At 40.1% G+C, this 15554-nt stretch overlaps 4 protein-coding genes across 4 annotated transcripts; 2 read left to right on the forward strand and 2 right to left on the reverse strand.

Moving 5' to 3' along the window:
- Positions 1–849: 849 nt before the first annotated feature.
- LOC111780586 lies at positions 850–2017 on the reverse strand. The gene is made up of 3 exons (XM_023661020.1): positions 1951–2017; positions 1023–1364; positions 850–926 (listed from the first exon to the last, which is right to left on the reverse strand). Coding segments are annotated over exons 1-3 (408 nt in total). The 5' UTR covers positions 2016–2017; the 3' UTR covers positions 850–925.
- An 899-nt stretch (positions 2018–2916) lies between these two features.
- LOC111780583 (ATPase 8, plasma membrane-type) lies at positions 2917–8570 on the reverse strand. Its single transcript, XM_023661017.1, has 14 exons — positions 8273–8570; positions 7959–8177; positions 7738–7875; positions 6663–6977; positions 6247–6573; positions 6060–6179; positions 5852–5974; positions 5664–5768; positions 5257–5566; positions 4533–5047; positions 4285–4455; positions 3505–3687; positions 3247–3422; positions 2917–3138 (listed from the first exon to the last, which is right to left on the reverse strand). Exons 1-14 carry the CDS (start codon positions 8318–8320, stop codon positions 3042–3044), a joined length of 2847 nt encoding a protein of 948 aa, XP_023516785.1. The 5' UTR covers positions 8321–8570; the 3' UTR covers positions 2917–3041.
- Positions 8571–9160: 590 nt separating this feature from the next.
- On the forward strand, positions 9161–10500 carry LOC111780600 (acidic mammalian chitinase-like). The gene is made up of 2 exons (XM_023661043.1): positions 9161–10325; positions 10412–10500. The coding sequence occupies exons 1-2, from the start codon at positions 9197–9199 to the stop codon at positions 10435–10437; spliced, it is 1155 nt and encodes a 384-aa protein (XP_023516811.1). The 5' UTR covers positions 9161–9196; the 3' UTR covers positions 10438–10500.
- A 1319-nt stretch (positions 10501–11819) lies between these two features.
- LOC111780294 (protein ABHD17C-like) lies at positions 11820–14860 on the forward strand. The gene is made up of 5 exons (XM_023660658.1): positions 11820–12284; positions 13661–13697; positions 13827–14063; positions 14153–14200; positions 14275–14860. Exons 1-5 carry the CDS (start codon positions 11986–11988, stop codon positions 14530–14532), a joined length of 879 nt encoding a protein of 292 aa, XP_023516426.1. The 5' UTR covers positions 11820–11985; the 3' UTR covers positions 14533–14860.
- Positions 14861–15554: the final 694 nt, after the last annotated feature.

The following is a 15554-nucleotide window of genomic DNA, read 5'->3' on the forward strand; positions in this document are numbered from 1 at the left end:
AAATTTTTTAAAGTTTAGTGATTTTTTTTATGCCCAAAATCACAGCTAGTAAATATTGTTTGATTTGGTCTATTAATATCGTCATCAGCCTCATAATTTTAAAACGCATCTATTGGGATTTCCACATCTCTGTAAGAAATATTTCATTTCCTTCTCCAATCAACGTGGAATCTCACTCTCCAACTAATGTGGAATCTTACAATCTATCCTTTGGGGATCTAGCGTTCTCGCTGACACATCGCCCAGTTCTAATATCATTTGTAACAGTTCTAGCCCACCGCCTGCAGATATTATCAATTTTGACTCGTTCATATCGTTGTGAGTTTTGCGATTTTAAAACCCGTCTGATAGGAAGATGTTTCCACATCTTTATAAATAATGTCTAATGTGAAATCTCACGGCAAGAAAGTAGAAAGTTCAAAAGCATTTTCATTAATTTAACCAATAAATTATAAGACAAACTACTATAACCATAATATGTCTTTATTATTACAAGAATTTTAACTTTTTCATCTTATTTTGTCCTTGATTAGGAACTTCAGTCCAGAATATATTTTCCTTATAAGAGTTGCAAAGCTACCCATTTCACCATCTATAATATATTTTTCTTTTCATTTTTTAAATTATTCCTCCTTCGTTTTTGTTGAAAGTTAGCCAAATGTTGTCCACTCCATCACAGATCAAACAGTGTAGTGTTGTTGGATAGTGTCAATGTCCAACCCCTTCAACTTCACCACCGACTCTACATGGCCCTTNCATGATAGAGGATTCCACATAAACCCCAAGAACTTCAAAACCTTGCTCTCTTTTTTCTCTTCAAGCTTGTTAGGACCAAAAATTTGGAGTCTCTTTTCTCCTTCTGCTGTGCTCAATCCTTCTTTAGTGCACTTTAGTTTCTCAAAAACTTCCTCCACAGGAATCCGTTCCTACAAGAACCCACATGAAAAAACAAAGATCAAAACACAAAAAAAACAGAGAATCGCAAAAACAAAACAAAAGAAACAATGAATCAATGTTCTTACTAGATCAACGTTCTCATTCTTGACATCTTCCAACGAAATATCACCCATAGCTGACCAAAAACAAGCAAAACGAAGAAGAAAATCTCCAAAAACCACTTCGAATATCCCTTCTTTCTCCGGCAGGCTCTTCTTATAGGAAATGGAGAAGGCGAGGGAGTTGATTCAAGAAACCCCATGATCGGCTGTGGGTTGCTAAATGAGTATACTTGCAGAGCTGGAGTGGTTACAACCAGTGCCGAGCAGAGTTGGTTGATACCTTCTGTGGCTTCCCAGACCCTACGGGCTGTTCCAGTAACAGGTTGGCGGATGTGGCAATGAGCATGTAGCATTTTGTTCATGGTCCTGCTACAAAAACAAAATCATTTTATTTATTTATTTATTGGTTTGAGATTAGAATTTTGGTTACAATTAGCATTATATAAATGATAATTGAAATCAATGTATCGACTTAGAATAAGCTTTGATGTGAATTTAAAATTTATGTTTTGGATGTATATTTATCAAATATAATTATGTTTTATTTTACTTTAATTTGGATTAATATTATTACTAAAAACTAAGATCCGCCTCTAACAAAGTTAAAATTCTCGTTTAACCCGACTATAAGGAATGTGGAAAGATTTTTTTGGTTAGCTATACAGAACCAAGAACTAGGATTAAATTTTTAGTCCCAACCCTATCCTATCAATTTAATTTTAGTAGCCGGCTCCCTAATATCATCTGAAACACTTTTGGCATTAGGGGGAATTCCTCTAGCACGCAAAGAGCGCCGTAAAACTATCGGAGTCTCGATTTTAGGTTTGGTCTACGGATAAACCATTTCCGATTTGGTTTCAACTCTGGAAGGGGAATAACAAAGAGATCACAAACAAAACAGAGAAAAAACGAAGTAGGATACAGAAATCAGTAGGAAAAGTTAGAGAGAGACCTTTGACGCTTGGAGGCAGCAGAGAGTTCAGAGGCTTTGGACTGAAGCTTGAGGGCGGCCATCATTTCATCGTTGCGGCTAATATTCTCGAGCCTCTTGCGATCGTACTCAATGAGAGCTCGAGAGGCCATGGGAAACTGGAAAGGGTTTAGGGCAGAAGCAGAAGCAGAAGCAGAAGCAGAAGGAGAATTGGGGTTTCGTTGATTTTGAAATATGGAAATGATTCTTATATACGGTTGGAATTGGCGGGAAAACACCACCGGCGGCGGCGGGTTGAGGGGATACATTGCCTATTTAACCGCCATGTCACTCTCATGCTCTGTGGCTAAATATTATGTCATAAGTTTCATCATAAATTGTATTTATTTAATTTTTTTTTTTTTTTTAAGAATTTTAAAATTTAATGGGTATTTTTAAATATAATACTCAACTATATTTTAATTTTTTTAGTTAGCATTAATAAAACTTTTTAAAGTTTTGAAAGTTTAATGATTTTTTTTTACACTCGCTCGCTGTTAGGAAATATTGTCCTAACATATTGTTCTATTTGGTCTATTACTGTCGGCCTCGTAATTTTAAAATGCATGTACTGGATACGATGAGGGGTTTCCACATCATTGTAAGAAATGTTTCGCTCCCCTCTCCAACCAATGTGGAATCTCCCAATCTACTCCTTGGTGATCCAGCGTTCTCGTTGACATATTGCCCGAAGATTGGATCTAATACCATTTATATTGGTTCAAGCCCACCGCTAGCAAATATTGTTCGTTTTGGCTCGTTACGTATCGCTGTGAGCCTCGCGGTTTTAAAACGCCTCTCATAAGGAGAGATTTCCACATTCTTATAAACAATGTTTTAAGGTAAAATCACATGTTAACATATAAAAAGTTTAAATGCATTTTTATTAATTTAACAACAATTTTCACTTTTTCATCATCACTCTAGAATATATTTTCCTTATAAGAGTTGCAGGTACAAAAGAGAGAATAACCCCCTTTCACCATCTATAATACATTTTTCTTTTCATTTTGAAATTATTTGTTCTTCGTTTTTGTTGAAAGTCAGCCAAATGTTGTCAACTCAATCACAGATCAAAGAGTGTAGTGCTGTTGGATAGTGTCAATGTCCAACCCCTTCAACTTCACCACCGACTCTACATGGCCCTTCAAAGTGTGGAGTTCCCTCAGCCTGCACCGTTCAACATTCAAACACTTACTAAAAAGTTCATACAATTCGTGGTCGTCGTGCTTGGAATGACTTTCTAAGTGTTCGATATTGATTTGTTTTCGAATTTACCTGGCAATTTCAGCTCTTTTCTTCGCTTGCTCTGCAATCGCTGAAAGTTCCTCGTAGCTGCTCTTTTCATGAAATATGGTTTCTGGTGGCTGCAGGCCATGCCTTGTACGTTGGGCTATTGCCCATTGTGCCTCTCTTTCGCCTTTTCCGTAATCCTTCTTCGTTGTAAACGCAGTCTACGGTAGCAGAATGGTCGAGAACATTCGTTAGCACGACACCCTATAAGTAAAATGACATTACAGAAGTTCGAACACGGACCTTATTCTCGAGCATGTTGTCCCAGGCCTTGCCGCTGAGGCCATAACGGATTGCAAATTTGAGGACATCAAGTGGGAAGTAAGTGACAATACTGAATAACCAGATGGCTCCTGCCCATCCCCACCCAATGCCCTTGATCCTTGCAAAGTCCCATTCGGAGTATACAGCAATTAGAGTGGCAACCTGAAAGGGTATATAGCAGAATACAGGAGAAAGAATGTGAGATCTCACGTCGGTTGGGGAGGAAAAGGCAATACCCTTTATAAGGGTGTGGAAACCTCTCCCTAGCATAGGCGTTTTAAAAACTTTGAGGGGAATCCCGAAAGGGTAAGCTCAAAGAGGACGATATCTACTAACAGTGGGCTTGGGCCATTACAAATGGTATCAGAGCTAGACACTTGACGATGTGCCAGCGAGGAGGTAAGCCCCGAAGGAGGGTGGACACGAGGCTGTGTGCCAGCAAGGACGCTATGTCACGAAAATGGGTGGATTGTGAAATCTCATATCGATTAGGGAAGAGAACGAAACACCAGTGTGGAAACCTCTCCCTAGCAAACGAATTTTAAAAACCTTGAGGGTGAAAGTCCAAAGAGGACAATATGTGCAAGCGGTGGACTTGGATCGTTACAAATGGTATTAAAGCTAGACACTGAGCGATGTGCCAGCGAGGAGGCTGAGCCCCGAAGGGGGTGGATACGAGACGGTATGCCAGTAAGGATGTTGGGCCGTTACAAAGATTGTGCAGTTTTGAAAAGGGTTTGAAAGAAGTGTTGTTCTTACCAACTGTGCAGCAAGGAAGGCAATAACTAGCAAGAAACCAGGGCATTCAACAAAGGACCAACTTCTTGACCTCGTGACAAAGATGAGAGCTTGACTGATGATGCTCACTTGAAGATAGAGAGCAGAGTTCATCTCAGCAATACCTCTGAGTGGCTTTACGCCAAATGTGTTCTGCAGACAATGTTGACATGTTAGTACACAATGTCATCTTTGTGTTTAACATTCAGGGCACGATATCATTTTCTCACCGGGAAGAAGACGGTTTCGTTGGCGAGCCAGAAGAAAAACACGGTCGCGAAGGCCATGTATGTTCCAAGGACAACACCAGTAGCAAAAATCTCTTTGAGTCTCCATGAGTCAGGCACAGGTGATGGCTTCACCCTATCCTTTGAAATGGTCATGATGGTTCCATCGTTTAGGATGGCAATGATAAGGACCATAAAAGGCGAGAAATCAAACTTCCAGATGAGAGCAACAAGCATGAATCCCAACACAATACGTATTGTAATGGAAACTGCATAGATAGTGTAGTTTTTCATTCTTTGAAAGATGGCTCTACTGGTTAACACAGCACTCACAATCACACTTAGTCCTGGCTCGGTCAAGACAATGTCTGATGCGCTTCGTGCGGCGTCGGTTGCATCAGCCACAGCGATACCGATGTCGGCCCTCTTGAGAGCAGGAGCATCATTGACACCATCTCCTGTCATGCCACAAATATGTTTCCTCTCCTGAAGTCTCTTAACAATCTCATACTTGTGTTCTGCAATCCACAAATGACTAGTTTAGTTGGGGTGGGAGGGAGTCCCACGTTGGTTAATGGGTTTATAAGTAAGAAATACATCTGCATTAGTATGAAGCCTTTTGGGAAAACCCAAAGCAAACTCATTAGGGCTTAGGCTCAAAGTGGACAAAATCGTACCATTGTGGAAAGCTAACAATCTCTTGTGGTTAAAAGTATAACGTGATTACCTGGGAAGACTCCTGCAAACCCATCAGCCTTCTCAATGAGTTCATCAACAGGAATAGAAGCAATTGACTCATCCATGCTTTGTCCGAGCAAAGACGACGACGGATACATGTTCGTGCCCATGCCGAGCCTCCGACCGGTTTCTTTCCCTATTGCAAGTTGGTCACCAGTGATCATCTTAACATTAACACCAAGTTCTAGAGCTCGGCGAATGGTTTCTGCACTATCATGCCTTGGAGGATCAAATAGAGGCAAGAGACCAACAAATTCCCATGGTTCTCCACCACTTTCCTTGTCCTTGTCTTTAACAGTCTAAACATGATGGCAAACAAGGTTTAGAGGTAATAAGAAATCCTATTCATTCTATGAGTTAATGAACCTATTTTGTATATATATTCACACAATTCACCTGTCGACCAACGGCCAACGAACGAAGACCGCGATTAGCGTAGTTATCGATAATGGTATGAGCTTTCTGCCTTGCTTCACCTTTAAGGTCACAAAGGTCAATGATCTAATACCAAAATGACAGAGTTAGGCATCTAAAACAAATGTGGTTCTTCATAAGTGACATTGGCTATCAGACAACAACACTACCTGTTCAGGAGCGCCCTTGCTGCTTCTGTGCCAGTTACCATCTGTGTCGATGTAGGTAATGGCAGTACGTTTATCGACCGGGTTAAACGGCAAGAAATGCACCTCAGTTATTCCTGCTCTTGCCTTTAAGAGCCAAAAGGTTCAGTATACCACAAAAGGTTCAGTAAAAGGAAGCCCATGAACATAAAAACAAAGCTGAGTATAAAACCTCTTTGGGGTCATCCAACATTCCGACAATGCAGGCATCGATGGCGTCTTGATTTTCGACTCTCGACGCTCTTGCAGCAAACAGCATGACAGCGTCCTTGTCCATGTTTGGTACAAACACCTGCAGTCATAAATGCACCATGATGAGCCATGATCAAAGCCAATGAGTGAAACTATGTGAGCTTGACCTCAATCAGGGACTTGTCTACTGTGAGCTTGTTCAGGGTGAGAGTTCCTGTCTTGTCACTGCACAGGACATCCATCCCAGCCATCTCTTCAATGGCTGTCATCCTCTTGGTGATGGCACCTTGCTGCGAAAGGCGATGCGATCCGATGGCCATGGTTACTGAAAGAACTGTTGGCATTGCTATGGGAATGCCTCCAATGAGAAGCACCAACAAGTTGTCAATGCCCTCCCTGTATGCTCTGTGCTGGATGGCAAACATTACTAGAATCTCAATGACCATCCCGACCGCGATCGAGCATATACAGAAGTTTCCAATGGCGGTCAACACCTGATCAATGATAAACCATTAGAACCACAAATCTTGCCATGAATCCTATGTTACTTTGGTTATGCAAGAATCAAGAGTTTTTCTTTTACCTTTTGGAAATGACCAACTTGGTTGGTGCTGTCCACAAGGTGAGCTGCCTTTCCAAAAAAGGTATGCACTCCAGTGGCAATAACAACGGCCTCGATCTCTCCTTGCTTGCAGGTGGAGCCAGAGAACACTCCATCACCAGGATTCTTGGTGACAGGCAAAGATTCACCGGTAAGAGCAGACTGGTCGATCTTCAGAGGATCGCCTTCTAAGAGACGTGCATCGGCCGGGATAATATCTCCTAATTTAACGCTAATCACATCCCCTGGAACCAGAATTGCTGCCTCCTCTTCTTTCCACTTCCCATCTCTTAGAACCTACACAAGTTTGAAAAACAACAATCTCATGAACCGCATTATCCACGGTTAAATTATCACTAAACTCGGAAGTTTAAGTTGATGGGTTAGAGTAAATTGAATCACGTACTCATACTTCGACACTCCCCTAACTTCAAGACCCAACAAATGCTTCCAATGACATCCAAGAGTTGGAGAGAAATATCTCTTGTTAGGATGGTTAGGAACCATGACTCTCCATTATTGTGCACTATTGTCCAAGATGTATTCCTTACTTATAGATCCATGATCGACCCCTTAATTAGTCGATGTAGGACTCCTCTCTCAACAATTATCAACAATCCTCCATCGAACAAAGTACACCATAGAATCTCCCTTGAGGCCTATGGAGCCCTCAAACAACCTCCCCTTAATCGAGGCTCGGCTCCTTCTCTAGAGCCCTCGAACAAAGCACACCCTTCGTTCGACACTTGAGTCACTTTTGACTACACCTTCGAGGTTCACAACTTCTTTGTTCGACATTAGAGAATTCTATTGACATGAATAAGTTAAGGGCATGACTCTAATACCATGTTAAGAATCACAACTCTCCACAATGGTATGATATTGTCCAGTTGACTTTACTTTTTGTTTCCCCAAAAGTCTCATACCAATGGAGATGTATTCCTTACTTATAAACTCACGATCAACCCCATTACTCGACGTGTGACTCCTCTTCCAACAATTCTCAACAATCAAACCATATTAAACCACCCAAAACTTCAAAAAGGAACGCAAATACCTTGGTTTTGGGGGCCAGACCAGCCATGAGAGCAGCAGCTGCATTTCCAGCATTGTTCTCTTCAATGAAACTAATGGTAGAGTTAATGATCAACAACACAATAATCCCAACAAAATCTTGCCAATCCGGTGGTTTCCCCTGCATTTTAAACCACAATCTAGCTTGAGTTTCTAAGTGTAAGAGAACGAACAAGAACAAATTTGGGTAAAACGTATGAGTACCCCTCCATTAGCCAGAGCAATGGCCATGATTGCCGCAGATTCCATAACCCATGATAGAGGATTCCACATAAACCCCAAGAACTTCAAAACCTTGCTCTCTTTTTTCTCTTCAAGCTTGTTAGGACCAAAAATTTGGAGTCTCTTTTCTCCTTCTGCTGTGCTCAATCCTTCTTTAGTGCACTTTAGTTTCTCAAAAACTTCCTCCACAGGAATCCGTTCCTACAAGAACCCACATGAAAAAACAAAGATCAAAACACAAAAAAACAGAGAATCACAAAAACAAAACAAAAGAAACAATGAATCAATGTTCTTACTAGATCAACGTTCTCATTCTTGACATCTTCCAGCGAAATATCACCCATAGCTGACCAAAAACAAGCAAATCGAAGAAGAAAAGCTCCAAAAACACTTGGAATATCCCTTCTTTCTCCGGCAGGCTCTTCTTATAGGAAATGGAGAAGGCGAGGGAGTTGATTCAAGAAACCCCATGATCGGCTGTGGGTTGCTAAATGAGTATACCTACAGAGCTGGAGTGGTTACAACCAGTGCCGAGCAGAGTTGGTTGATACCTTCTGTGGCTTCCCAGACCCTACGGGCTGTTCCAGTAACAGGTTGGCGGATGTGGCAGATGAGCATGTAGCATTCTGTTCATGATCCTGCTACAAAAACAAAATCATTTTATTTATTTCGAGATTGGAATTTTGGTTCCAATTATCATTATATAAATAATAATTTAAATCAATATATTGAGTTATAATAACTTTTGAAGTGAATTTAAATTTTATGTTTTGATGTATATTTATCGAATATAATTAAGAACGGTAATATCAGTCTTTAATAGAGTTAAAAATCCTCGTTTAGACTGAGAATGGAGAGGATGGAAAGATTTTTCTTTGTTACCTATACAGGACCAAGATCGAGAATTACATTTTCCGTCCCAACCCTATCCTACCCCGCTTCACTTAATGAATATATATATATATATATATGTATATATATGTTTTAAGGGTTTAAAAATATATTATTTTTGAACATGTTAAATTATTATTAATATTATTTAGTAGTTATATTATAATAGAAGCACAGCCGGCCTCCAAACACAAACTTCCATACAAACAGAGCATTTATAATCTTAGCTCCAAGAACCCAATCGACAATTCCCACACATTATATATATATATATATATGTATGCATAATCAATATCACTCATTAATTCTCTGTTTTTTGAGTTTCAATCATGTCCCTCGTTCCCAAATTCATTCCGTCGCTGATTTGCTCTGTTCTTCTACTTGCTGCTACAGAGCTCTCTGTTTTTGGCTCTGTTTCCGCGGTCGAATCATCACCGACGACGATCCGAGGTGGTTACTGGCTTTCATGGCTAACCCAAACATTCCCTCCGGCGGCAATCTCCACCTCCCATTTTACCCATCTCTTCTACGCTTTCCTGGAGCCAAATAACGTAACCTTTGAATTGACAGTCACTCCCAACGACGACCAATGGATGAGAAATTTCACCTCAACCATCCACGCCGCCGACCCTCAGATCAAAACCTTCCTCTCAATCGGCGGCGGCGGTTCCTCTGTTCCCATCTTCGCTGCTATGGCCGCTAACCAAACCTTCCGCTCCGCCTTCATCGCGTCGGCCATCTCCGCAGCCAGATCGTACGGCTTCGACGGTCTAGATTTGGATTGGGAATTCCCCGATTCCACCGACGACATGTCCCATTTGTCTTCGCTCTTCAAGGAATGGCGTCAAGCAATCGAAACAGAGTCCTCCTCCAACGCCGACCGACCTCCGCTGGAGCTGTCGGCGGCCGTCTCGTACGCTTCCAGTTTCCCGTCGCCGCCTCGATCATATCCCCCCGACGCGATTACCAAGTACGTCGATTTCATCAGTCCGATGTGCTTCGATTACTTCGGGAAATGGTCACCATCGGCCACAGGATCACACGCTCAGCTCTTCGATAAGACAAGCAATTTCAGCACCAGCTACGGCATAACATCGTGGATTGAGGCTGGAGTTCCGCCGGAGAAATTAGTTATGGGGTTGCCGGTGTACGGAAGAACGTGGCAGTTGAAGGACGCGTGTCATCACGGGATTGGAGCGCCGGCAGAGGGAGTTGGCCCAGGGAATGAAGGCGTTATGATTTACTCTGACGTGTTGGATTTCAATTCGGCCAACGGCGCCACCGAGGTGTTCGATACGACGTCGGTTTCGACTTATTCGTTTGCGGGGACCACTTGGATTGGGTATGATGGGCCGAGCTCCATTGATGTGAAGGTCAAGTATGCGAAGGCCCATGGGCTTCGTGGATACTTTTTTTGGGCCCTCGGGTACGACAAGAATTGGGCCATTGCGGAAGCAGGTATATTTTTTTTCTACTTTATTTATCTACCAAAATTATAAACATTTAACTTATTATTTTCCTTTTTTATTTTTTATTTTTTGCAGCTCAAAATGCATGGATGTACGGGTGACGTCATAATTTTAATTTAATATACTGTAAAAGTATATTATTAAATGAGTAGTCAATGATTTATTATACACAAGACAAAAAAATTATCTATTAAATATATTATTTTCTTTCCAAATAAAGCTTCCAATGTATGACTTAGATTAAATATCTCGTTTTCGTTTTGACCTATTATGTATCATTATCTGTCTCACAGTTCTAAAATGCATTTCTAGGGAGAGATTTCTACACCTTTATAAAAAATGTTTTGTTCTCCTCTCCAACCGATGTGAGATATCACAATCCATTCCTTTTGGGGCCCAGTGTCTTCGCTGGCATACCGTCCCGTGTTTGGCTCTAATACCGTTTATAACAACTCAAGTCCACCACTAGTAGATATTGTTTATTTTGCCCAAATAAAACAATATCTACTGGCAGTAGGTTTGGGCTATTACAAATGATATCAAAGTCAGTTACCAAACGGTGCGAGACACTAGTCGAAGTAGGGCTAGACTTAGACGCGTTTAAAAATCGTGAAGCTGATAGCGATACATAACGGGCCAAAGGGGACAATATCTCCCTAAGTTAAACAAACTATATTAATATATAGATATTTGTTTTCGTTTTGACCTATTATGTATCATCATCTGTCTCACAGTTTTAAAACACATCTTTTAGGGAGAGGTTTCTACACCCTTATAAACAATGTTTTGTTCCCTCTCCAACCGATGTAAGATATCACAATCCATTCCCTTTGGGACCTAGCATCCTTACTGACATACCCAATTAGTGTTTGGCTCTAATATCGTTTGTAACAATTCAAGCTCACTACTAGTAGATATTGTTCGTTTTGTCCAGAGAGAACAATATCTATATCTACTAGCAGTGTGTTTGAGCTATTACAAATGGTATCAAAGCTAGTTACTAGACAGTGCGAGACACTGGTCGAAGTAGGGCTAGACTTAGACGCGTTTTAAAATCGTGAGGCTGATAGTGATACTTAACGGGTCAAAGGGGACAATATCTCCTTAAGTTAAACAACCGTGGAAAAACTAAGCCAAAGTTCGATAAAACTAATGTCAATCAACCCTTATGACAAATTGATTGTATTCAGAAAAGAATAAACGGTTAAAAATCGAAAAGGAGTACGAGGAACTTTAGGCAATTCTCGGCCATCATGGTCGTATTGAATACTAAATTTGCTACATTACTAACTTAGGTATTGAGTGTAATTATGGAAATAATTATTAATAAATGCATGTACATCTTTATAATATAGTTTTGAGAAAGCATTAAATTAATGTAGATGTTGGAGGTTAAATTAATTTAAATTTAGTTTAAATTTAATTTCTATATTTATAAATATCCTTTAAGCAGTATTATCTCAGGGATGTTTGACTCTGACCTTCTGATTTTGGACCTTTCTCTCTCTCTCTCTCTCTCCTCCGCAGCCTTTGACCGTATCTCAGCCGTCCATCTCTGTTTCCGTTCCTCCAATTTCTCTCACCTTCTTCTTCTTCATGCCTCAGCCATTGCGAATTTCATCTCCCAAATTTTCCGATTCATCGCCTTAATGGGAAATGTAACCGGTGGTGTGGCTGCGAAGTTTGCCTTCTTCCCACCGGAGCCTCCAACCTACGACGTTTACAGAGGGGACGATGGAAGGCTCGCCTTCTCCGGCGTGTCCGCCGATAGGAATATGGACGTCAATTTGCTTGATACCAAGGCCGGTAATAGGATCGTGGCCACCTTCTGGAAATATCCTTTTGCTCGATTGACGCTTCTTTATTCCCATGGCAATGCCGCTGATCTCGGCCAGATGCACGAGCTCTTCGTTCAACTTAGAGCTCACCTTCGCGTTAACATCATGAGGTACCATTCCCGTTAACATTTGATTGTTCTTTACAATTTATTCTCTCTGGTTTTGTTTTGAACATCGTTTCAATGATTCTTGTTCATCATGTATCTGTTCTAATTCCTGAGGCTGTTCTGTTGTTTGGTTTGGTTTGTGTAATTTGAAATCTGCATTACTCGTTATTTGTTCTTCCTGGCCTCAATTTTGGTGCCAATGATTCCCCCATAAGAGCTTATGAATGTTAGCACCATTGTTTCTCTATTGGTCTAAGGGCTAGGCTTTGTTTGAAGATTGTAGTACGCCCATCGTTTCATGTCTCCTTTGTATTGTGAGTTAGATTACAACCAAAAGGTCAAAAGAAGAGGGCCAAAATTGTTCCATCACTGTAGAGAAAATTCTGAAATCTTCTAAAATGGGACTATGTTCATTCTGTTTTGGCATGATCCTTGTAGAAAAAGTACATGTTCTTTAGAAAAAAACTCTGGTGTTCAGCAAGCAAAAGGGGGGAAAACTCCAATTGATTCATCATGGTAAAGCACAAATGAGCAATGTATTAGGAAACTAAGCTCAAACTCTTGCCACCCTAATCAGAATCAAGAACTTGACGAACTTGACTGTGAGGTCCATATCGGTTCGAGAGAAACATGTTCTAAAATTTTGAGTAGAACCATAGAAGGGAAAGTACAATATCTATTAGTGGTCAAATGTTATTAGAGCTAGACACCGGGTGGTGTGCCAGCGAGGACGGTGGGGCCCCAAGGGGATGGATTGTGAGATCCCACATCGGTTTGCGAGGGGAATGAGGGATGGATTTTGAGATCCCACGTCATTTCTTATAAGGGTGTGAGAACCTCTCCTTGGTGGACGCATTTTAAAATCTTGAGGGGAAGCTTGAAACGGAAAGCCTAAAGAGGACAATATCGGCTAATGATGGGCTTAGAGGTTGGCCTGTTACAAATGGTACTAGAGGCGGGTTGACCTGTTACAAATGGTACTAGAGGCGGGTTGACCTGTTACAAATGGTACTAGAGGCAGACATTGAGCAGTATGCCAACGAGGACGTTGGGCCTCAAAGGGGGTGGATTGTGAGATCCTATCTCAGTTGGAGGAGAACGAAGCATTGCTTATAAGGGTATAGAAATCTCTCCCTAGTGAATTGTGAGATCCTATATCGGGTAGAGGAGGACGAAACATTGCTTATAAGGGTGTGGAAATTTCTCTATAGTGGACGCCTTTGAAAACTCGAAAGGAAACCCAAAAGGAAAAGTCCACAATATCTACTAGCGGTGGACTTGGGCTTAGGCTGTTACATCTGCAGCCATTGTATTGGGAGGCATATTGCTGTTTTCATTTACAGAAGAGTTACCAATAACATGTTTGTCCTGAATTTCAGCTACGACTATTCAGGATATGGAGCATCTACCGGTAAGGTAAGCAATTCTATTTCTTTGGTTAAAAGTGATGTTTCAATGGTTATATCCCAGCAGCCATCACTTCTACCAATAACATGTTTATGCCTATTTGTTTACTCATAAATGGTTCATCCCTCATTCTGTTAGCCATCTGAATTCAATACATATTACGACATAGAAGCTGTTTACAATTGCTTGAAGCGTGATTATGGGATCAAGCAAGAAGACATGATTCTATATGGCCAATCCGTGGGGAGCGGACCGACCCTTCACTTGGCGTCTCGACTACAAAAATTAAGAGGCGTCGTTCTCCACAGTGCCATACTTTCAGGCATTCGTGTATTGTGTCCTGTCAAAATGACATTCTGGTTTGACATTTTCAAGGTGATCTATGCTCCAATTGGTTTTATATACATCCTCTTGATCGTTGTTTGTGTTTATACCAACAGCTCTTAATGCCTTTATCTTTTCAGAACATAGACAAGATAAGGCTGGTGAGCTGTCCCATTTTGGTTATACATGTAAGACCAATTGTCCTCTCCCTTTTTAACGTTGTTGGGTGATACATGCCTGCTAAGTTTGATCAATGTGGCAGGGAACAAATGATGATATTGTTGATTGGTCTCATGGAAAACGACTTTGGGAGCTTTCGAAGGAAAAGTACGATCCGTTGTGGGTGAAAGGCGGGGGACATTGTAACCTCGAGACATTTCCCGAGTATATTAAGCATTTGCGTAGGTTCATTAATGCAATGGAGAAGGTCCCAACTAAACAAACGATAAAACAACTCACTTCTACCCCAAGCATCATGGAGTCGAAACATAACAAGTGCTTGAGATTTAGAAAACGATAGTTTTGTTTGTCGTGATTGAAGTAGAGACTGAATCAAAGATAATTTTGTTGTATCTATTCCGCCCGTCTTCACGGGCAAAAGAGTTCAACAATCAATGCGCTTGGTGTCACAGTCATGTTTGTGGCCGCATGTCATGTCCCAGTCATACTTATCCAGGACATATTGTCCATCGTTGCATGCCCATTCAAAACCTCTTTTACTTGCTTTCATGTTAGATACACATTTACCATTCTTGTTGTGTCAATACGGTGGTATATGATTGACCACCAAAATCATGTCGGACTAAAATGTCTCAAAATATACTATACGGGATATGACTAGTCATCAATTCTTTCTACTCGAGTTATTTACTATCAAATTCTTGTTGTTTATTCGCTTTTAGTCTATAATATTTTTTTTCTTTAATATTGTTTTCAACATATTTTCTCATTTGCGTGAGGCTCGAGCATATGTCCATATTATATGCGAGGACCAAATAACGAATTTAGAGTTAAATTATAAATGTATTCGTCTATCCAATCATTAATCTTTTTATAATTATAAAATTCAGTCCTTAAACTTTAATATTTTTTTTAAAAAAATCATGGATTTAATAGAAATAAAATAAAAAATTTATAAAATTCAGTCCTTAAACTTTAATATTTTTTTAAAAAAATCATGGATTTAATAGAAATAAAATAAAATTTTTATAATTTTATTAAATGTAAATTAAATACCAATTTAAAAAAAAANATAAATTCAAAATATTGAATTAACTAAAAAATTGATTTAAAAATTAGTTTCTTTTGATTATTATGAATTGTGGGGACAGTACTGGCGGTAGAAGAAGCAGCTTTATACGAAAAATAAATAAAATAATAAATTCCATATTTTTATTTTAATCCATTTTCAGCACAAATGTGTGGGCCCCACCCTCAATCATTATTCCTCATTCTTCCCCCTATGCCCTACCCTCAATAATTATTGTTATTTTATAAAATATATGAAATTATTAAGTGAATAATTATATATATATATATTTA

Source organism: Cucurbita pepo, chromosome LG18 (assembly GCF_002806865.2).
Source record: "Cucurbita pepo subsp. pepo cultivar mu-cu-16 chromosome LG18, ASM280686v2, whole genome shotgun sequence".
NCBI classification, from domain to species: domain Eukaryota; kingdom Viridiplantae; phylum Streptophyta; class Magnoliopsida; order Cucurbitales; family Cucurbitaceae; genus Cucurbita; species Cucurbita pepo.

Coding starts and splice junctions, on each gene's coding strand:
- LOC111780600 (XM_023661043.1), top strand. CDS start 9,197: ATGTCCCTCGTTCCCAAATTCATTCCGTCGCTGATTTGCTCTGTTCTT. Junction 10,326..10,411: donor TTGGGCCATTGCGGAAGCAG/GTATATTTTTTT, acceptor TATTTTTTGCAG/CTCAAAATGCATGGATGTAC.
- LOC111780294 (XM_023660658.1), top strand. CDS start 11,986: ATGGGAAATGTAACCGGTGGTGTGGCTGCGAAGTTTGCCTTCTTCCCA. Junction 12,285..13,660: donor CTTCGCGTTAACATCATGAG/GTACCATTCCCG, acceptor CCTGAATTTCAG/CTACGACTATTCAGGATATG. Junction 14,064..14,152: donor TCTGGTTTGACATTTTCAAG/GTGATCTATGCT, acceptor TTATCTTTTCAG/AACATAGACAAGATAAGGCT.
- LOC111780586 (XM_023661020.1), bottom strand. CDS start 2,015: ATGATGGCCGCCCTCAAGCTTCAGTCCAAAGCCTCTGAACTCTCTGCT. Junction 1,365..1,950: donor GCTGCCTCCAAGCGTCAAAG/GTCTCTCTCTAA, acceptor TTTTTGTAGCAG/GACCATGAACAAAATGCTAC.
- LOC111780583 (XM_023661017.1), bottom strand. CDS start 8,320: ATGGGTGATATTTCGCTGGAAGATGTCAAGAATGAGAACGTTGATCTA. Junction 6,180..6,246: donor TAGACAAGTCCCTGATTGAG/GTCAAGCTCACA, acceptor TTATGACTGCAG/GTGTTTGTACCAAACATGGA. Junction 5,769..5,851: donor GCAAGGGCGCTCCTGAACAG/GTAGTGTTGTTG, acceptor TTTTGGTATTAG/ATCATTGACCTTTGTGACCT.